The 21,184-nt window shown below is 34.9% G+C and overlaps 1 protein-coding gene across 2 annotated transcripts in view; it reads left to right on the forward strand.

Moving 5' to 3' along the window:
* Positions 1–21,184, forward strand: part of LOC145691914 (uncharacterized) — a 183,657-nt gene that overhangs the window by 95,579 nt on the left and 66,894 nt on the right. For both annotated transcript variants that reach the window (XM_081767221.1, XM_081767220.1), the window contains exon 5: positions 12,249–12,398. In XM_081767221.1, coding sequence (XP_081623347.1) covers positions 12,249–12,398 — 150 coding nt within the window. The remainder of the gene's footprint in view (positions 1–12,248; positions 12,399–21,184) is intronic.

Consider the following 21,184-nt stretch of genomic DNA (forward strand, 5'->3'; position numbering starts at 1 on the left):
AGGTATAAGAAGTGGAATTAGTCAATGTTCCAAAAGACACACAAATCAAGTAATAAATATATGCAAGATCACGATGAGAATAAAAAAGACTCTTACATTACGCTCTTAGACGCCAATAATTTTTATGGAAGGGCAATAAATCAATATCTACCGCGTAAAGGATTTAGATGGTTAAGCGAAGATAGGATGAAAGAAACAAATTTCACAAGTATACCTCATAATTTTAGGTTAGTGCAATCTTCACAAAAGTTAACACCCGTAAGCATTTGACAGTCAAAGCGGACAGATGTTTTTTTTCTAAAGGATTTTAGCATGCTAAGTTCATTTTTATCGGTTGCCAGACTTGATCTGTCATCTATTTCGCGCTATGGCACCATTTTTCAAAATGGCTGCCATGAGCATTAAAAGTTCAAAATCCATGAAAATTAATTATCTTTACGCGAAACTATGTTTTTGAGGCCGGATAATTCAAATTTGGCGTCTATTTTTGCGTAGGACTGACCAGGGTTTAAGTTCAGCCATATTCCAATATCGCTGCCATGATCATTCGAAATTTAAAATTAATGGCAATTAGTCATCTTTATATGAAACCATACGTTTTTGAGGCTGAAAAATTAAAATCTGCTGTCTATTTTTGCATATTAGTAATTGGTTTTGTTATTCAGTCATATTCCAATATGGCTGCCGTCATTATTCAACTCAGGAAACTAATTAAAAGGCTGAAAAATTCAAATTTATATTCTATGTTTACAATAATACAAATATGTTTTGTTATTCAACCATTTTACATTGTAGACTGGTTCGGTATTTCAGATTTCAGCTTCTTTATGTGCTGTCTGCAAATTGTAATCCAAGTTAGCAGATTTTTTAAAAGATTAAGGCATACTAAATTCCTCTCCCATGGTCAGCGGACTTTAATTCCATATCTTTTCAGATATAAGCACACTGAAGTACTGAAGGCAGCAGATTGTGTGTTTACATCGACCTCTCCACTAATATAATGATATATAGAATTAAAGTCTGGTGAATGTGGTGGTCGGAACATTTCTTCACCAAATTTTTCTTTGAAACAATTGAGGAAAATCTAATTGAAATGATATGTACTTTAGTTTTGTAATCAGGCATTTGTGGAACACAATGGAGAGGTACATTTACAGACAGGATCTGGTAACTACAAATAATTTATTAATTTTTATCAAAGGAAAAACATTGATTTTAATAAGTGAATGCATACCATAAAATGTCCTAAAAATGTTCCTGCAGAAGTCCTGGCTCATGCTGCATTTACAGGCAGCAGAACATTTCAATTTTGCCTTTTTACAGTTGCAGTTAGCCGTTCTGCATTGTGTTGTACAACTACACGTGATAAGTATAACGCACGACTCTGGAACCGATGGTATGGATGTTAAAGTAGGAACGAAGATGCCATTCTTGATTTCCAATCCAGCATTTTCAGGTAGGGCCAACACAATGAACTGCTTATTTGCTTGATACCAGCCTGATGCTTGATAGTGTGCTCTCTTGATGTAAAAGGAGAGGGTATCTTTGGTTGGTGGCAGATATTCCAGAGGACGTCCCTGTGCAAAGAGTATTGATCTTGCATCGTTCAGTGATCCAGGTGTGTCAATCTTATAAAGTTTACAGATGAATTGTTCTGCATCAGCATATATTTGGTCTGTCAGATCTCCTCGGCCCAAGTTTGATAAAATATTCCATCATGTTTTTGGAATGCCTTGCGAGAAAAGATGTGGTATCAGAATATGCTAGAGAATGGAAAGCTTATAAGCTGGTGATTACATTATCATCAAGCTGAGATGCAATATCATGAATTGGACCATACTTCTGTTTTTTCGATGTTCCTGCCTTCATCCAGATCTTTGGACATGATATCTTTGTGAATTGAGCCAGCAGAAGAACAAATACATCTCTGTCTTGAGCAGATACAACAATACAGGAAGCATGGCTCTTTATACAATGCAAAATCATACGTGTGTAAGCTTTTTCGTGTCGGGCTTCCTGCTCTTTTGTATTGGCAAGAGGAGAAGATGCTTTAACCTACTCTGCATCAGTGAAACCACCTGATACAACAATTACTTTGTTTGGATCAGCCTGTAGAAGGAGCTGTTCAGACAGAAAATTCGCCAGGTCAGCTTTTTTTCTTTCATAGCCATAACGTTGTCCCAGTTTTTTTAGGAGAGGGTACTCCTGTCTTGTATTTCTTTCCTCCTTGGTGCTACATTCTTGGTTCTTCTCTTCCTGGTATCTTCTTTGGTTGACATGTCATAGTACCTATGAAACACTATGTCTATACGACAGAATGCGCTTCCAGTTTGAAGTATAGAGTCAACCAAGCAAAGTCATCAAATATTTTGCTTTCGGGGCTTTCCCAATGGGAATATGTCAGTTTGGCCATCAGTTATCAATGTAGGCTGCTGCTGCGAGTTCGCTTGATCAAAGCTTGTAGGACAAGGTGTTTCACCAATCCCAGCGTCTATTAGAAGTGACTTCTGTCCTGTTCGTAAATCACCTTTAATTTCTGCAAGCGCAGGAGTTACTGGAGTCAGCTCGTGCTTCAGTATGTCGTTAAGATTGTCATTTATCCCAGCATTTATGGCAGTGATAAGGATTGTAAGAACTTCCTGTCTGCTTGGATTACATTATCACCACTTGTCTGACCTTAATCCTTTCCACTTCAAAGAGAGAAGCAAAGGTCAGATACACGTTCCTTGATACGTTATTTTTGAAAGGAACCCTAGTCCCAGGCAAAAGCCTGTCCTCAACAAATTTAACAAGCTGTTCCTGACCCTTCTGTTGAGCAAGAATAACATTTTTTCAATCTGCTGTGTGATGATGTCCATTGTTGCAATATCTTGCAGATATTCAGGCGGATTTCCATCAAATAGTTTGAATGTTTGAAGGGTTTTCATCAGATTTTCTTCATCTTTAAGGTCCAGTTTCTGCCTCCTTTGTTGCTTTCGTTGTGAGTGAAGGCATCATCCCGTTCAATTCCACACATACACTTTGTATCACTAGCCAAGTGACTTCGCAGGTTGTATGAAAGGGTCTATCGGCTGAGAGCTGATGATGTCTTGGTGATCCCAACAATTCCATCACTTTTCTTGCCTATACCATTCATTTACTGCTGACTGTGGTCTGGATCCACTTGGTTGAATTTTTGTTTTGTTTTTCTCACAACAAAATTACCATCCTCAAATTCAGCCCTCACTTCTTCTGGAACCTGATGCATCTCACATAGATACACAGTCCCCCACTTTGCATACTGTGTATGATTGTACCTCATAAAAAAGGCAACGTTTGTTGAAAAGCCTGCAACTGAAGTTGTCAGTTGCCTTCTCTCTGTGCTCGGGTAAACAAAAGAAGAATCTGTACCATCTGCATATATGTCTACCAGACCTGGAAGTTTGGATTGTTGTTTGCTACTACAAATTCATCCACTTTGTAACAAATGTCTGTTTTCACAAACAGGAGAATAAAACCAGTTGAGTCATGGGTTGTGGTCTTTGCCTCAATTTGTTTTCTCAGATCTTCATCCTTATCACTGATGAACTTCAGTACCTGTGGAACAAGAATCCTCCACATTTCTTGCAACATTAGCTTGTGCACTCTCATGCCTTTGGAATATGACTTGCCTGACAACCCTTGTTCAGCAGTGTTTCGTTCCAGCATATTACTCTCTATCCACGCTTTCTGAAGTTCAGATGATTGAACATGTTTTCCAATTACCACACAGGATTATCATAACTGTGTGGAGACACCTAATTGAACAACAAAAAAGTCTCGGTAGTCGTCTTTTGCCTATTTAAATTCCATGAGTCTCCAGTACAGTGCCTGATCAACAGTTATCACACAGTGGGTTGTCCGAGTTGCCTTGCAACTTGCTTGCACCTCAGAACAACCGTATGCAGTGTATCGAGTTCATGCGCTGGTGCTTGGGCAATTGGCAAGTAACCAATACTTGTCAGTTCTGGTGATGAGGTGCTCTGAACCCGATTCATATGTTTCCACCCCTTTTCACTACAATCAGCTTCTTGGCGCTGAACAAAGAAAGCAAAGCCATTTGCAATCCTCTATCTATATTGAACAAAAGCAAATTACCTTTCAATAAAACGATATACACCATATGTTGGGACGGGTATGTTAGATCTTTCAAAATATTTTATGTATGATTTCCATTATAACGTAATAAAGGCAAAATATCAAGACAAAATCGGAACGTGTTATTCAGACATGGCTAGTTATATTTACTATATTCAAACAAAAGATAAACACGATGACATGAAAAATTATATTGATTACTTCGACACAAGTGATTATAACGTAAGGTCCACATTTTGTACATTTATATAACTAAGATTTTGAAAATCCATTTTACACATTGCATCATGATATTACCTATTATTGTAGTACGAAACAAGTTAATCATTTACACTCCTTAAAAATTGCACATATAGATTTCACGAGATGGATCCTCTGTTATCCATTATTTATTTTTCTTTGCTATGACAACTAAACTCACATCGTCGAGTCACTATCATAACAAAATATAATCGCATAACAACAGAAAACAAAATAACTTCTATTTGTCTTTTCATATTCTTCTTCTTCCTTTCTTGAACAGCTTGTGCATATTTTAAAAGTACATTTTGCCTATAAATACAAATAAAGATATAATAAAGATGTTAAAATACAAGTATGGTTGTATGATTACCCTCAAGACAATAGATACAAGATACCACAGATAAATAACAAAATACTTGGTAAGATGAAGGATGTGTTTAGAGGCACAATTATATGAGTTTGTAGGTTTAAGAGGTAAGATGTACTCTATAAAACCACCTCAAATGGATTTAATAGGCAAAGACTTTAAAAGAAAGTTCGATAATTAAAAATGTTGTAAATAAACGAAATGTATTAAAAAAATATTGCATATGAAGAACTTACATGTAACGAATATAATGACTGTTCAACCAAATGAAGTATTATAGGAAGATGAATTTAATTAGAAGTTGTAAGCATGATATATATAGAGAATAGAACCAAATAAGTTAGCATTAAGTTGTATAGAAGATACACGATGTGTTTTGAAAGATAGAATAAGTACTCTACCATGAGGTCATTATAAGATAGAAGAGAAGTAGATGTAGTTTTAGATATAAGTATTTATGGTTTTATATCATACAAGACTATGCGCAGAGCACTCTGTTAAAAAAAAACTAATAAACTTTAGTAATTGTAATTATCGAAAATATGTGATGAAGTAAATTGCGCTTTTAGTTTGGGGTCTTAACTACTGAGGTTGAATGAATGTACTATAGTTATATGTAATGTATCAATATCATTCTAATGGAAATACCGTATATTGATTTGCCTTGCTATAAACATGTGAACAAAACAAACTATACGTGTATTCGATATACTTCATTTCTAGCAGTTAATACGACCATTAAAAATGCATAATTTGGGATCTGAAAAGGGTCTCGTATTATATAGTTATATCATACTGATTGCTCTCAACGGGATGAATACCTTACCATCACACAACATACGCCCACTGATTTTCTCACAGCAGATTCGGCAATATTACGTGTGCACGCATTGGCTATCGAGAAAAACGCCAGGAAAACACTTGACGTACTCTAACGGGCAATTGAATTAACTACATTTCCGAATACGGTGGACATTTGCCATCCTCTGTGCCAATGGGTTTTCTAGTTGTTACTCCGTTTCTCCTTACGTCCTCACTCCATCAGTTCTTTTCACAATCATCCACGTTCATTAATCATTTGTCTGTTTTCGCCTAAGAGCATAACTATGATGTGTAAAACAGAAAGATTTCATTTTAATTTTTCGTATTAGCAAATATTATGATTTGTGTTGCCGTTACTATCTGAAGGCAGATTCTGTCTATTTATGCAACGTAGCTAGGAATTACCATTAACACTACACTGCTCGCGCGGATTACTATTGTAGTCCAGTGGGTTTCAGTTTTCTGGCATCTCAGGGTTGGCAACACTTGTGACCTTGAGCGGTCGTGTACCTTCCTCCCCCATTTCTAGAACACCATTAGTCGAGTGATAGCACCCAAAGTCAACGCACTGGTGTTATATGGATTGTTATTTTGGCATAGACTACTATTGTAATCCGTGCGAGTACTGACGTGATAGTTTGTTTTCTGGTTAACGTTTTAACTGTTCTCGTTTTGAATGTATTAATTATTTCACATTATTCGCTCAAATAAACGCGATATATATATATATATATATATATATATATATATATATATATATATATATATATATATATATATATATATATTAGTTTAAAATGTCAGAAGAAGAACAGATACAACAGTGGCTAACAGAAACTGAAAGTGTTTTGAGTATAGAACACTAAGATAAAAAATAGAGGACGATGTTGTCGAGTAGTGATTCTGAATAAAGTGGTAGTGACGATTTGGAAGAAATAGAAGATGAAGAAAGGAACGGTGTTATCCAGGAAGACAGGTTTCACGGAGAATTTTACATTGGAAAGGGCAGAATTACCACATGGTATATTGATCCAGTGCACCCAAGAAATACGCGAACACAGCGTTATAACATCATTCCTACACTGCATAGTTATTACTCCATAGAACAACACTAAATTTGGAGTTGACATATTGGACAAGTTGTGTCGCCAGTATGATACAGCCAAGAATTCGCAAAGATGGCCACTCACTCTCTTCTTCCACGAGTTAAACGTTGCTGGAGTAAACGCTTTCATTCTTTTCACAGCAAATAACAATAATGCTAAGATCAACCGTAGAGACTTCCTGCAATCTGTGGCTATGGAACTTATCGAACCTCTTTATGGAAGATGAAGAAACAAGAGTACCCCCCCCCAAAAAAAGATGTTTCAGGTGCAGTAAGTGCATCTGCTCTGACCACAAGCACACTCTTTGCACTGACTCTTATGACTGAAACACCCAAAATTTTGCCTACTTTTGACCTTGTTTTCAACTGTAAAAGTTAAACTTGCAAACAATTTAACAAAATCTTTTTATTTTTTATAACAGGTTTTAACACTTTAAATGCAAATTGCCTCTTAATTTTCAATTTTTAATCAAATAGCAAGAAAAGAAACGAACATTTACAAAAATATAGTAAATTGCATACGCATTCTAAAGTTTTGGCTTCTAATTCTTTTTGTGCATTAAAAAACAACAATTTTGCACTGAAATGTGCTCTTTATTGCTTGTGAAAACCCACAAAAATATTTGGTCTAGGAATTAATTCGTGCGGGTGGACAAGAGATGGCGCAACGAACGGAGCGTCCCACAGTTCCGAGTATCCACAGATGTGTTGCAAACCCCTGTCATCGCGTATCGTTCGTAGTATAGGGCAGTGGATTAAAGCGTCAACAACACCAGTTTGTAGTTAAGTGAACATGGCGCAATTTGTGCCTGATAAAGTGTTTTTGCGGGGTGTCCTGCTGCATTACTTTAACATGCAGAAAAGTGCGACTGAAAGTCATCGTATTTTGGTGGAAGTGTATGGTGACCATGCTCTAGCTGAGCGAACGTGTCAGAAGTGGTTTGCACGGTTTAGAAGTGGTGATTTCGGCTTGGCAGACCAAGAGCGAGCTGGACAGCCAAAAAAATTTCAAGACGAAGAATTGACAGCATTGCTCGAGCAGGATTCGTGTCAAACGCAGGAACAACTTGCAGCAGCATTAGGCGTTGATCAAACAACAGTCTCCAAACGCTTGAAAGCCAATGGAATGATTCAAAAGATGTCACATTGGGTTCCACATGAATTGAAAGACAGAGACGTTGAAAGACGAAAAACCATTTGCGAATTGCTGCTTCAACGACAGAGCAGAAAGGGGTTTCTGCATCGAATTATTACGGGTGATGAGAAGTGGATCCATTACGAGAACCCTAAACGAAAAAAGGCCTGGGTGAAACCAGGTGAACCAGGTCCATCACAACCAAAACGAGATATTCACTGTGCAAAGGTTATGCTGTGTATATGGTGGGATATGAAAGGTGTGGTGTACTATGAGCTGCTGCAACCGGGTGAAACTATAAATGGAGAACGTTATCGACGACAATTAATGCGTTTGAAGCAATCTCTGGCCAGAACACGACCAGAATGGGAGAACAGACATGATAAACTTATTGTTCAACATGATAACGCTCGCCCACATGTCGCAAAACCGGTCAAAACCTATTTAGAAAATGTCGGATGGGAAGTTTTACCCCACCCGCCGTATTCACCAGACGTTGCTCCTTCGGACTACTACTTGTTCGATTGCATGAACAACGATTTGATTGGACAGCGGTTTACTTCTTCAGAAGATATCGAAACATGGGTCTCTGACTGGATCGCTTCCAAGGATGAGGACTTCTTTCGCCACGGAATCCGTACATTGCCTGACAGATGGGCGAAAGTGGTGGCTAGCGATGGACAATATTTTTCTTAAGGTATTTATGTATTTTGTGTTTGTACTACAGCTTCAATGTGTGCGTACCAACCGCACGAATTAATTCCTAGACCAAATAATGTAAGAAATACCAATTGAATAACCACTAAGATATATATATTTATCAAATGGACTACAATCGTAATCCGCGCGAGCACTCATGTTTCAACAATTTCATGCGAGTAGTGTAGTGTTAACCTGTATAATTGGAATGAAGTGAACATTTTGTTTCTTCTGTGTTCCGGAATTATATGTGAGGAACTGGAAATTAGAGTGGAGAGAAAGGATAGACTGAGAATTAACACAAATTAAACATAAATTTCTTACAAAGCTGTCTATATTTCTCGTTAATGTATAATAAAGAATATAGACAGCCTTGTAAGAAAGTTATGTTTAATTTGTGTTTAAGATGGGCATAAGACCTTTTTATAAAAATATCTATGTTGGTCATTTTCCGAGTCTTCAGAGGAAAATTGATGAATGGAAAGATGACAAAAGAAAGAAAATTAAAATTGAAGAACAACTGAGATTCTTGTATAAGTGCTTAGAAGAATGTGTAACTCCGAAAGGACTAGTGGTAAAGAAAAGAGGAATAGAGTGCAAAACAGTGAGATATAGAAACTTGATTAGAAAGTTACAAAAAGAACCCATATGGGATGTGATCAGGAGGAAGTAAATACAAGTGAAGACTTTAAAAGAGCGTAATGAGAGAAACAGAAGCCAATTTGAAGAAACATTAAGTATATTTGTCACAGAGTGGACGATAGAAGGTCTCAGACGTTGGGAAAAAAGCTACAGGGAGAAAGAGAGGAAGATGTTAAATGGAAAAGGAAGAAGAATAGAATGGAAGGAAGAGCAAGGTAAAGATTCCAAGAAGAAGGTAGTAGTTATTGGAGGAGCTGAGATTACGAAAGAAGAAGAGGAATTTTTAAGTCTAGGATACAAGTTTACGGTGGTAAAATGTAAAACGGACGTAGAAGAATTGGTTTATGGAGCAGAAGAAGCTTTACAGGAGATAGAAGATAAAGTGAAGGTGAAAGAAGTAAGAAGAAAAATAGTGAAATTAGTGAAAATGTATAAAAAAGAAGAAATGTAATCTACATGAAAATGAATTACAAGGTTTAAAGAGAATTAAGAACTGGAAAGATATAGAGGTAGAACAAGCAGATAAAGGAGGTGCAATAGTGGTTATGGAGACGGTTGGTATGAAGAGAAGCTTAAGTAGTTGAATGACAATACATATGAGGAAATAGCAGAAGCTGGGAAAGAAGAAAAGGAGAAGATAAGAAGACAGGTAATAGAAGAAAGTAAGAAGAAAGGATTATCAAAGTTTATTGATGAAGAAGGAAAGATACCGAAGATGAAAGGTTTTCCTAAAATTCATAAGAAGGAAGTAAAACTGAGGCAGGTTTTAGACTGTAGGAGTAATTTCATGGAAGCATTGGAGAAAAAGATTAAAAAGATTGCAGAAGCTCTCAGAGGAATTCAGGATAGCAAGAGGGTAGTTAGTTCAGCAGAAGTGAAAGAATTGATAAAAGGTTTAGGAACCAGAAAGGAAAGGACTGTTATGTTTAGTGCGGACGTTAAAAGTATGTTCCCCACCTTCAAGCGAGAAGAAGTTCTAAGAGTAGTAGACAAAGTGATGGACAGAAAAATTGAAAACTAGGATAAGGAGAAAATACAAAAAAGCTTTAAGGTTTGTGTGGGACAATAGTTTCTGCAAGATAATTGATAAGATAGTGAAAATGAAAGATGGATTGAGCATTGGATCATGTATAAGCCCAGTAATAGCAGATCTGGTAATGAATGAATGGGAGAAAACAGTGATAGAAAAAGGTGGTGATAAATTAATATTGTTTTGTAGATTTGTGGATGATTGTTTTGGAGTATGGAAAGGAACCAGAAGGCAATTGGTGAAATTTATTGGAGAATTGAATGATGAAAGAAAAGGTATCATGTTAGAGAAAGAAATAGGAAAAGAAGGTGTAATAAATTTCTTAGATGTCAAAGTAAATAGAACAAAGGAAGGAAATTTTATAACATCGTGGTTTCAAAAAGAATGTGCATCAGAAGTTTACTGCAATAAAAGAAGTGATGTCGATGAAGGAACAAAAATGAATTTCATTAGAAATATGGAAGAGAAAATCAAAATGATAAATACGAAGGAAGATCAAAAGAACAAAGATATAGAAACATTATGGGAACAATTGAAAGACAATGGTTACAGTGAAAAGAACAAGAAAAAGAGCAGGAAGAGAAGGAAGGAAAGTGAGAAAGAAGAAGAGAAAGAAGAGGACAAGAAGAAAAGATGGCATGGTATTGAAAGTGCAGGGGTTATATCAGAGAAGATAAGAAAAATTCTTAAGAGAGAAGGTATTAAGACGTACAGGCAAGGAGGAATGAAGATAATAGATATCATCAAGAAAGAGAAGATAAGAACGTCAGCGGAATTATATAAGAAAGGGGTGATATATGAAGTACCGTGTGGGATGTGTGATAAGGTGTATATAGGAGAAACCAAGAAGAGAATGGAAGAACGTTTAAAACAGCATAAAGATGATGTAAGATTGAAGAGAGACACGAATGCCATTTACAAGCACGTAGATGAAACAGGCCACGAAGTAAACTGGGAAGGAGCGAAAATATTGGGATATGAAGGGATTCAACTGGTTAGGAAGTGGAAAGAAGCGAAGAGGATAAAAGAAGTGTACGTTAAAGCTATGAACTTGAATAGTGGTTTGAGTATTAATAAAGAGTGGGAGGGCATTTTGAAAAGAGAAGAAAGAAGAAAGAAGAGAAGTAGAATATAAGGACAATATAGGGTTAAATTTTATTTATGTTTTTCAATATTCACGTAGTTAATTAGTAATCAATATTCAGGTAGAAAATTTAGTATCAATATTAGGTAGAAAATTTCAATATTTAGATAATTAATTAGTATTTAATTTAGTTAATATATATTAAAAGATAAATAAAGATTAGTAACAATGTATTATTTCTGTTAAGAGTTTAAAATTGTCACAACAATGGGTATATATTTTGAATTTTAATGAAAAATAAAAAAAATGATTCTTGATTGGTAGAGATAACAAATTATGTTATGTTATCTATGATTTCAGTTGGAGTAGTAGTCTGAAGAAGGAAGTGATATACTTATGAAACTGTAACATTTCTCGTTAATTTATAATGAAGAATACAGACAGCCTTGTAAGAAAATTATGTTTAATTTGTGTTTAAGATGGACACAAGGCCTTTTTATAAAAATAACTGAGAATTAAGATTATATACTACTTACACAAGAACTAACAAAGAAATTATTATCAATACCAACGTAGTAAATTGAAATCTTCGATATCATTCATGATATCCTTTTATATACTTTTGTTCCGCGATTCTTCTTCCACGTTTCTCTTTTCGCCAAGCTGGGATAACCGTGGAAAGTAAAGCGTAAATTTTATTCTTCCACGTTTTTATATAAGGATGAAAACTATAAACCACCTTCAGTATGTCTTAGTTGAGCTTATACATTAATAGTTTGCTTTTTCAGAAAATATAAAGGGGAAAATTTCATGGCGTCATACTTCTAAATAAGGTGCATTACTTCTGTTAAATAAAATTCGATTACTTTTTCAGTCTTTTGAATTCAGTTAATAATATTTCCTTCTACACTAGAGTGAATTGTTGCGATGAAGCGTATAGTACATTTTGATCTGGAAATCTTAAAGGTGCGAGATTTTAATTATTTGTGTCCTTTTTGTTTTCAGTTAACCAGCAGAATGCAACCGTCAATGTTATTCTACTGGCTAACAAGGATTTTATGTGTGATTGTGAAAATGATTGCTGTAATTCGCATGACAGTCGCGATATTAAAGGGACTTATCTTCCACCATTGGCAGGAACCTCCAGCCAAGAAGGTAACTGCAGTTTGTAATATCTTAGTGTTAACTTAAAATTAAATGTACTTCTACTTTAGTAATTGAAGTTTATTATAAGTAATAGAGTACGTATGTATAGAAAATGTGATACCATATTAAAATACGAATAGAGGGTAACCTATTCAGAATTCGAAGCTTAAACTAAATCCTATATCGTATTATTAAAATGTGATTATTGACCTCTGTAACAAACGATTTTTGCCTAAAACAATCACAAGACATCTATTGTCAGAAGTTGCAAAACTATCATGGCAGAATATAGATGACTACATGAGAGCAGTGGTTTTTATGTATGATTAGAAAACTTAGAGAATGAGCCACTTTGGCTCAGAGGTATAGCGCTCACCGCTAGTTCGGGGTCTAGTTCAATACCACCTCATGCAAAGTCGGCTTTGGTGTTATCAAACACCTTATTCCTGGGTTATCTCTGGGTTCTCCAGTTTTCTCTCAGTTTCCAAGACAAGTGGGTGGCCTTTTTAAAATTTATATGACTTTCCTTTCATAATGATAGGTAATAATCCCTTCACTATAACAGTTAGTATATGTTTTACGAGCTAGATACTTTTTGTCACTCAGGTACTAAGTGCACATTATAAACTAAGTGTTACGTATTTAAGATGTTCCTGAATTTTGTTTTGATAGACGTGTTACTGTTTCTTTGTTTATGTATTTATTATAACGAAAATCATAAGTACTTTCGAAATATTAGAAATAACTATATTAAAAGCCAAACTATTGTGCGGAGATAAAAATATATCCTTGGTAGAATGTAACTTTAAAACAACGATTTATTCCCCTTGTTTCAAAACTTTCGTGAATTCTCAATGTTACATGTGAATGTGAATGTAATCACATGAATTGTATATTTTTATTCATTTGCGAAGCAGTATATACTGATCTCCCCAATGTTTAAGAATGCATGAATGCATTTACTTGAATTTGTTGTTCCTGATAACCAGGTTAGGATAATATTCAGATCGGAGTATTATGTCTGGAATCATTGTGTATCAATGTAAACAAACAGTTTTAATTCTTGCTATGGAATAGATATCAATTTTGAAGAAAATCTCAGAACTAAAGTGTATATTTGAGACGAAGGCCAAAGTTGACATCTCGTCAGTCAGAACAGGATGTTGGCGTTCGTAGACACTTGAAGAGACAGATCTCATGGTGAAAACCATCTTAACACACTATCATAGAATTTGGATTTAAACAAATCTAATCAATACGGTATATATGTAGTTTTTATTGATTTTAAGGTAGCCGTACATCATTGGTGTACAAAGAAACTAGATTTACCATTCAAATTACTCGTTTTCCATCTTTCTGTGTTTCTCTGTTCCAAATGTGCAACTTTATGGCTCACTGTTAACGTTGACCTCTTCCTGGTACTTTGTTTTAGGTGTGTATCGCACACAGTTGTCAATACCTATACAAAATTGGTTGCGATAAACTTTTGTGAATATCTTGCAGCAGGTATTGTATGACTTGAAACCTGTTTACAGTTGCAAAGCTTAAAACACACAAGCGTGCCTGCTGTGTTGAGAATCATCTTCAGTCTTTTCTTCCTCAATCAAAGTGTCATCACAGATTCAAGTTCACGAATACCAGAATATCCTTGCGAAGACTCACGCATCATGATATACATAACTCAAACGTAAAAATGATTTGTGGTACAGTGAACGAATTTTGCGATATTAATAAAGTTTGTACTTGCTGAAGGCCCCGAACGTTAAACATGGATATATTGACCATGTTTGTACGATTGACTTGTCACTTTCATCAGTACAAGCGCTTTCAGAAATATTATTGTTGTTTGTAGAATCACATTGTGTGTTACATTCTTACAATATATACATATAAAGAACTTACAGCGTTCACCTCCGGTGCTTGGGTTATCTGGTTCGATCCCAGTTCGCGCCGCGTGGACTTTGTGGTGGACAAACACAGTGTTCGTGGGTGTTCTCGGGGTTCTTCATTTCTCATAATCACCGTCTCCTTTAGCCTAACCGGCATAACCGTGGGACGTACAACTCAAAGACAAATAAAGAACTTAATTTTCTTCTTAGCTATGTATGTCTTCTTTACTTCACAATTGAGACTTGAAGGATTAATGAAAACACTGTACTTTGCTTCTTTCTTGCTACGAGTATGTTGGTTTCCCTTCACGTGTGTTCAAACTCGAGTGGAGAAACCAACATATTTAATTTATATTCCAAACAACCTCAAAGCTTGAAAGAAACGTTAGCTCATAAAAATGATTATGTGACTGAACTCAATGTCATATTTCTACTAATCAAAGTCATCAATTATTTCTAATCCTAATATTTTCCTATTGACTGATTTTTTTTAAAAAGTCTTATTTCCTTCACATTAATTATTAAAACCACCACATTTTCGAACACTATGACTATGGAAATATTTTTAATGGCGTTAAAAGTTGGTTCTTTGCTCCCTACTTTTCCATTTGTTCTTACGAGAACGTGATATTAAAAGGAAATTGTTGTCTATATATTTAAGTTGAAATGAGAAAGCATATGAGAACCAATTCTGAATTTCCTTATCGGAGTCACAAGAATGGTAGTACATTTCACATTAAAAACAATGTTAAGACGTTTCCTATACAGTGGCAACGGTGCGAAGGTGTATGATTTTGATGGTGATCTTTTACATGGAATTCATTGATATGAGATTATCATATTGTCATATAACCGCCAGCAAGAACGAAGGATATATTTTGTCATTAAGTGTTAAACACACTACATTTTTAAGATAGTAGATGACTCTAAAGACTATGTTTAAAGAAACATTAAATGACCATAAACGGAAACCAGATTTGAATTGAACTAAATCTAACCTCGTATTCTAACACCCAATCTTTAGATAAATAAATATTAAAGTGAATTTTAACAAGATAAAAACTAAACGACAAGATAACCTTTCATATAAAAAATGTGGGTGGAAGCAGCGGGGATCATTACTTCAACTTACAACAGTCAAGTGCAAGAGCTAACAAGGATCAGATTATATCTGAAGGATGGGACTGGATATTGTGGTGTAACTTATTTTTCCTTTTCTGTCCCATCTTGAGCTGTGGATAGGATAGCAAAAACTCATATTCCGTGAGAGGACAATCTATTCTATTTGATACTACTATACTATGTGTCAGTTTTGTAAAACAACGAAAGCTGCGACCATTAGTATGTCATATTTAGTTCAGATTAAATATATAATTTAATAGCGGACATTTAAATGACCAAAATCAACAGTCATCATATGTATCTCAGAAAGATTTAAAATCAATTATTTAAACAATGAAACATAGCTCCCCGGCGGAAACTATACCCTAATCCACAGCTCAAGTTCAAATAACATTTTCATAATTTATCTCTCTCTCTCTCTCTCTCTCCCTATATATATATATATATATATATATATATATATATATATATATATATATATATATATATATATATATATATGTGTGTGTGTGTGTGTATAGGTATTATTATTTCGATTTATTTGCCTATGTATGTGTACACCCTGAATTTAATATTAAACACTGAGGGAGTTGGTAAGGGTCAAGTGGCGACCCTAATTTAGTCAGTACATAAGTATGCAGAACGCTACTTATGTGGTTCCTAGAAGGATCAAGAAAAAGAAACATACTTTTACCAAATATGGGATTAGACTTCCATGTCTACCATTATCGAGGCTGGCCCTAGACTGCTCCTCTACGCGAATCTTATCTAAGCAAGTCTCATATTGTTGAAAATGCACACAGAGTAGTAAAATTGAAGGAGATTGAGACTCATACGAGAAGATTCGATTCCGGCAAACATTTCGTTGACGGCGTCGTTTGACACTCTAATTCCTCTAATTCAGTACTTGCTTAAGCAACTCAAAGTATCATGTCCCTTGGATGAGATAGCATGTAGTTCGCTATCTAGACTGCCTCGAGAAAACCTTCAGTCACCCGCCCCAAGTTCACCGGATACTTAGAAAAAAAACAGAGACGTTAGCTACAATACACTAACGGGATTAACTAGTATAGTATGTCTATCTACTGATCCTCCAAACTGCTGTTAGTGGTCATTAACTCTAGAACAGTAATCCATTAAAAAATGAAATAATCCTTTTAGGCTAGCAAATTTATTACAAGACTAGTTAAAATAATATATACAATAAAATTACAAAAATAAGAATTCCAAAGTAACTCAGCATTACATTAAGGTTCACAACTGTCGTCTTCAATACTATATTTTAACCACTTACGTAGTGTCTTCTAATATTAAACACGGATTTGAATACCCTTTATCTCACTGGCTATCTCACGACTGTAAGGTAGTCTACTGTCGTTTAAAAAGGGGAATATTGGAATATTAATCTACTGAGCTAGAGTTATTGTTCCGAATGGCGGCACATTGTTAAAGTCTGAAGTTTCAGCCTCTGTACCTTCATACCTGTACCTTCCTTGCCTTTGAGTAGAAAAAATATTAAAATTTTATTTCTCTCATACCTGAGATAGCTCCAACGACGACGCAGGATGTGCATGACGACGGTAAATCGAGCACCGCACAAGACGAGCACAGCACAAGACAAGGAGCTCCATCACACCCCAAGAGAATTTTCTCTCTTAATTTTATGATCGTCGTTTGACGTAAGAATTACCCACTCAGGAACTGAGTCAGCGGAAATTTTCTGTTTATTTTCTTCTTTTTTTTGTAGACAAAACTATGCTACTTTATCACACATGTGGAGGTAATCCCTTTCTTTGGAAAAATAACACAACCCACGACTTCTAGGATATGCAGAATCATTTTCAGCTTTGGAACTACATTAGTTCACAGCGTCATATTCCAGGAGAACCCTTTTTCGTATTTTTGTTTTAAATACAGATTTCAGAACATTCCGACTTTGGTCGACGCTGAATTCGGTGAATTGTTTGACTGATAAATTTCCATGCTTTTATCAATGGCTACTTATTCACGTAAATCCTTTTATCGTAGCTTGCTCTGTTAATTTTTCCATAAGTGCGGAGGAATAAAAAAATGAGAAGAAAATACGAGTAATCACCTTGAGATGGTGCCTACAAGAACCAAATTGCAATAATGCTCCTCTACCGATCTTCCCCAATATTAGGGTCATCTCACGTCAGTAGTGGCCGAAATAAAAGAGTGGCGGCTTAACCGTAGTTTCAAGGTCAGCCTAATGTTACACCGTAACATCCGCTGAAACTTGGACTTTAAAAAAAGAAAACAGAAAACGAAAAATGCGTAAATTTATCTCTAGAGTGATGTTGGAACTGCTATGCGTGTTCTGATAAGCATACTGTAAGCCCATCTCAACTATAAGTCGTAGCTACAATATACAATAGTATCAAAGTAGACAGTTGATGAAACCGCAGCGAAAGGTATTGAAATCTTGTTAGTTTAAATAAATGTGATATTCAGTGGCGACCAGTCGATTGTGGTTTCGGGTGTTGCAGTACGAACGATCGGAGACAGAAGATATAAAGTGGACTCATTGACTAATCAGCATAACTTTAGATGCAAATGCTATGCGACATGTTAAATTAAATAAAATTCTGTTTTTTAAAAAATAAAGAAATGCAGAACATTTAATCCGATTAATCACCTTATTTAATTAGTAAATTCATTCTTCTCTCTTTGATTGTAGCAAATCTGTCTAATACATGGTGGTTGAACTCTAGTATTCTTATTGTCAGGTCTTTTTCGATGGAAAGCATAACCAATGGTGATCCGAATTATTCTTCAGTGTAGACTGTAGAGAGTTCGTAGCAGAGATTAATATTATATAAAAAATGTACATTGATCATGCTTTATTCACAATTTATCTAGGAAAATTTAAAATAAATTGTGGAAATATATCTAGTGCATACAACATTACTGCCATAGGATGTTCTGTAAATCTAAACAGTTTTTTTTCGAACACTCTCCTTAATTGCACTTTAGTTGTTTTGTCTAAGCCTTAATTGTTTTTCATCGGTTGAAAGCTGGGCATTTTTTTGTAAGTTATTTACAGAAGTCTTGGTATGCAATTAATTCAGAATTTGTAGGTTATGTATAGAATTAAAGCACACACAATAAAATTAAATCTAATAACTAATAACCAAAACAGCTGATACAAAAGAGATACTGGTATATGAATTGCGAATGTTACGTATTGATACATAGGGCTGTCAACTGGACGGCTTTTCATTGGCCTGGCCGGAAAAATCGCTGTTATATTGATTAAAACCGGTTACGGGTACAACTTTTCACTAGCCCCTTTATAACCGTTTTTTTTTTTCAAATTTGTATCTTGTTCGAAGTATAGATATTGAAAAGTAGCTGTCATTCTGTAAACTCAAAACTGTTACCTTTCAGCATATATCAACGATTAATATATTTTGTTCATCTGTTTAGAAAATTTTAGAGAGATGAAAGGGATGTATCAGGGAAAATTTGAAATTTATTTTCAAGGAATTTTATACATTTATTAAGAGTGGAAAAGGACTTCTTAAAGCAATTTCCTATAGTTGAAGTAGAGACTATATGTTTAAAGAATGAATTTCATTTGCCAAATCCAAAATTGTTACAATTTTAAAGAAATGGTAGTTACTGGTAAATACAATAAATTGATCAATGCCAATTGATCAATTTCATTTTCTCATTTATAGCACAATGTATCTATTAAGCTTATTAGTGAATGTTCTAAGGACATACAGAATATATGTGTTAATGCACTTTTGTTCATGATAGTACATTTCCTTTCCATGGATAGGTCCGAACAGAAATAGTTCACGCTGAGACCTATATCATAGAGAATTTTGAGGAAGTGCGGTTTTTTATTTTACAGAGTTTGCAACCCTATTCATAGATCAACACACACACATGTGCGTAAAAGGAAAAAAACTACATTCCAAATCATCCATCTTGGTTGTTACGCAATGCACTATGAACACAATATACTTCCGCATGAGGCGAAACAATGTTTATCAACGTTCTGGAAAGTAACCTTGAAACCCCCCAGATATAGGAACAACATGTTAGCTGGGAGGGGTCCAAAGTATTTTACGAAGGTCCAATACGTCTAAGTAATAACGAACCTGTCTTATACTGTACCCGCAAAGATAAGTAATTCTTAATTACTGTCACCTACATTTTTAGAAAAAATGATAGAACGATTATTTCTATAAGAAAAGAAAGAGTACATGATGAGGCGTAAAATAAAATATTTAGCGTACATCAATCATTTCTCTGTTAAACAAGTATAGTTCGTTAGAAAAGTCTACAAATGTTAGTCAAGTTTCGAAATTTTTGGGAGGTCCGGACCCGGTGCCACACCCACCTCGTGGCTACGCCTCTGAGCATTGCTAACTAGTCCCAAATTCAATGTTGCGTTCCCCACCATAAAGTTCTATCAAGAGTAGAAAATATACTTATTCTATAAAAGAAATATGCATATACTAAAATACTATCCACAGAGGGGGAATTCTGCATATTGACTTATTAATATTTGGTTAGGACAATTACTTTAGAAGAAACCTTCATTATCTATATAAGCTAAGAATTAACTTGTAAATGCGGATCTACTTTCATTTGATTTCTGCTCTACTATATATTTTCTTTCTTATTTTTAATTCTGCTATATAACTTTTTTTTTTAATTGTCATTATATTGATTTGCTTCAGTATAAGTACCGTAATTTAAAAATATGAATGCATAAAAACAAATTCCATTTGTTAATTGCTAGTGAAATAAAATTCAGAAAGCTTATTTAGCGCGAAAAACCTTCTCATTCATTGGAAACCGTGCTGTGTTGCAGAAGCACTGCAACGATCAGACCCATTAACTTCTGAGATAGGGGAAAGGAGACTTAACATTCGCTCCAATTTCCGCGCTGAAGGAATCTGGTCGTTGTATGCTCGCTGCAACCCAATATAAATTAGAGACTCTGTGACGGATTATTTTTCGCTTTTTAAAACGGATTAACGGAACGGACAGTTACAGAAGTAAAAAAGTATGTTATTTAAAGTATATATGCAAGTATTAGAAAGTATTTTTTCTGTACTTTATTACTATTGCTAATAATATTTTTTCGAGAAATACTTTGGTCGTTGCGCAACGCTGCAACACTAACATTAGCTGCCACTGGTAATATTACTTCTATTTTACAGGTATTAACTGGTTTGAATTGTGTATGAACCTTTTACCCTTACGCGTAGTGGTTCCAGTCAACGAAACAATCGTGAGATGCGTATTGCTAATTTCGAACAACATAGTCAATTGTTGTTATTTGAGTCTACTAAACGAGACTTGACGAAATGTAAATGTTTAATATGCATTAACCTTAACGAACATTACAAATTTTAACTGACTAACAAGGTGTAAAATGCTATGTACTGATGCTGATACTTGGTTAGTCATGTGTCTTCCGGATACCGAAAAACAAGATCGTTATAAAATTTACTTTTAATAATATCAATGTCTTTCTGTTAAGAAGTACCAGAAATATTCAGTTACGGTACAACAAACTCTATATTAATGCGAGATAGTTTGTATTTTCTGGTTATGGTATGCTTGTTTTCGTTATAGTATGCATGACGATATTACCGTTTGTAGTTTACATAAAAAAACTAGTTATGGTATAATACCTGTTAATGGTATGTAGACATAACAGTTATTGTTAGCCAATTACTTTATGTCATTCCATTATAATTATGACATACAATTGTACCTGATTAATTAAATAGTCCGACT

This window comes from Thermobia domestica, chromosome 8 (genome assembly GCF_964235325.1).
Source record: "Thermobia domestica chromosome 8, izTheDome1.hap1.1, whole genome shotgun sequence".
Lineage (NCBI taxonomy): Eukaryota > Metazoa > Arthropoda > Insecta > Zygentoma > Lepismatidae > Thermobia > Thermobia domestica.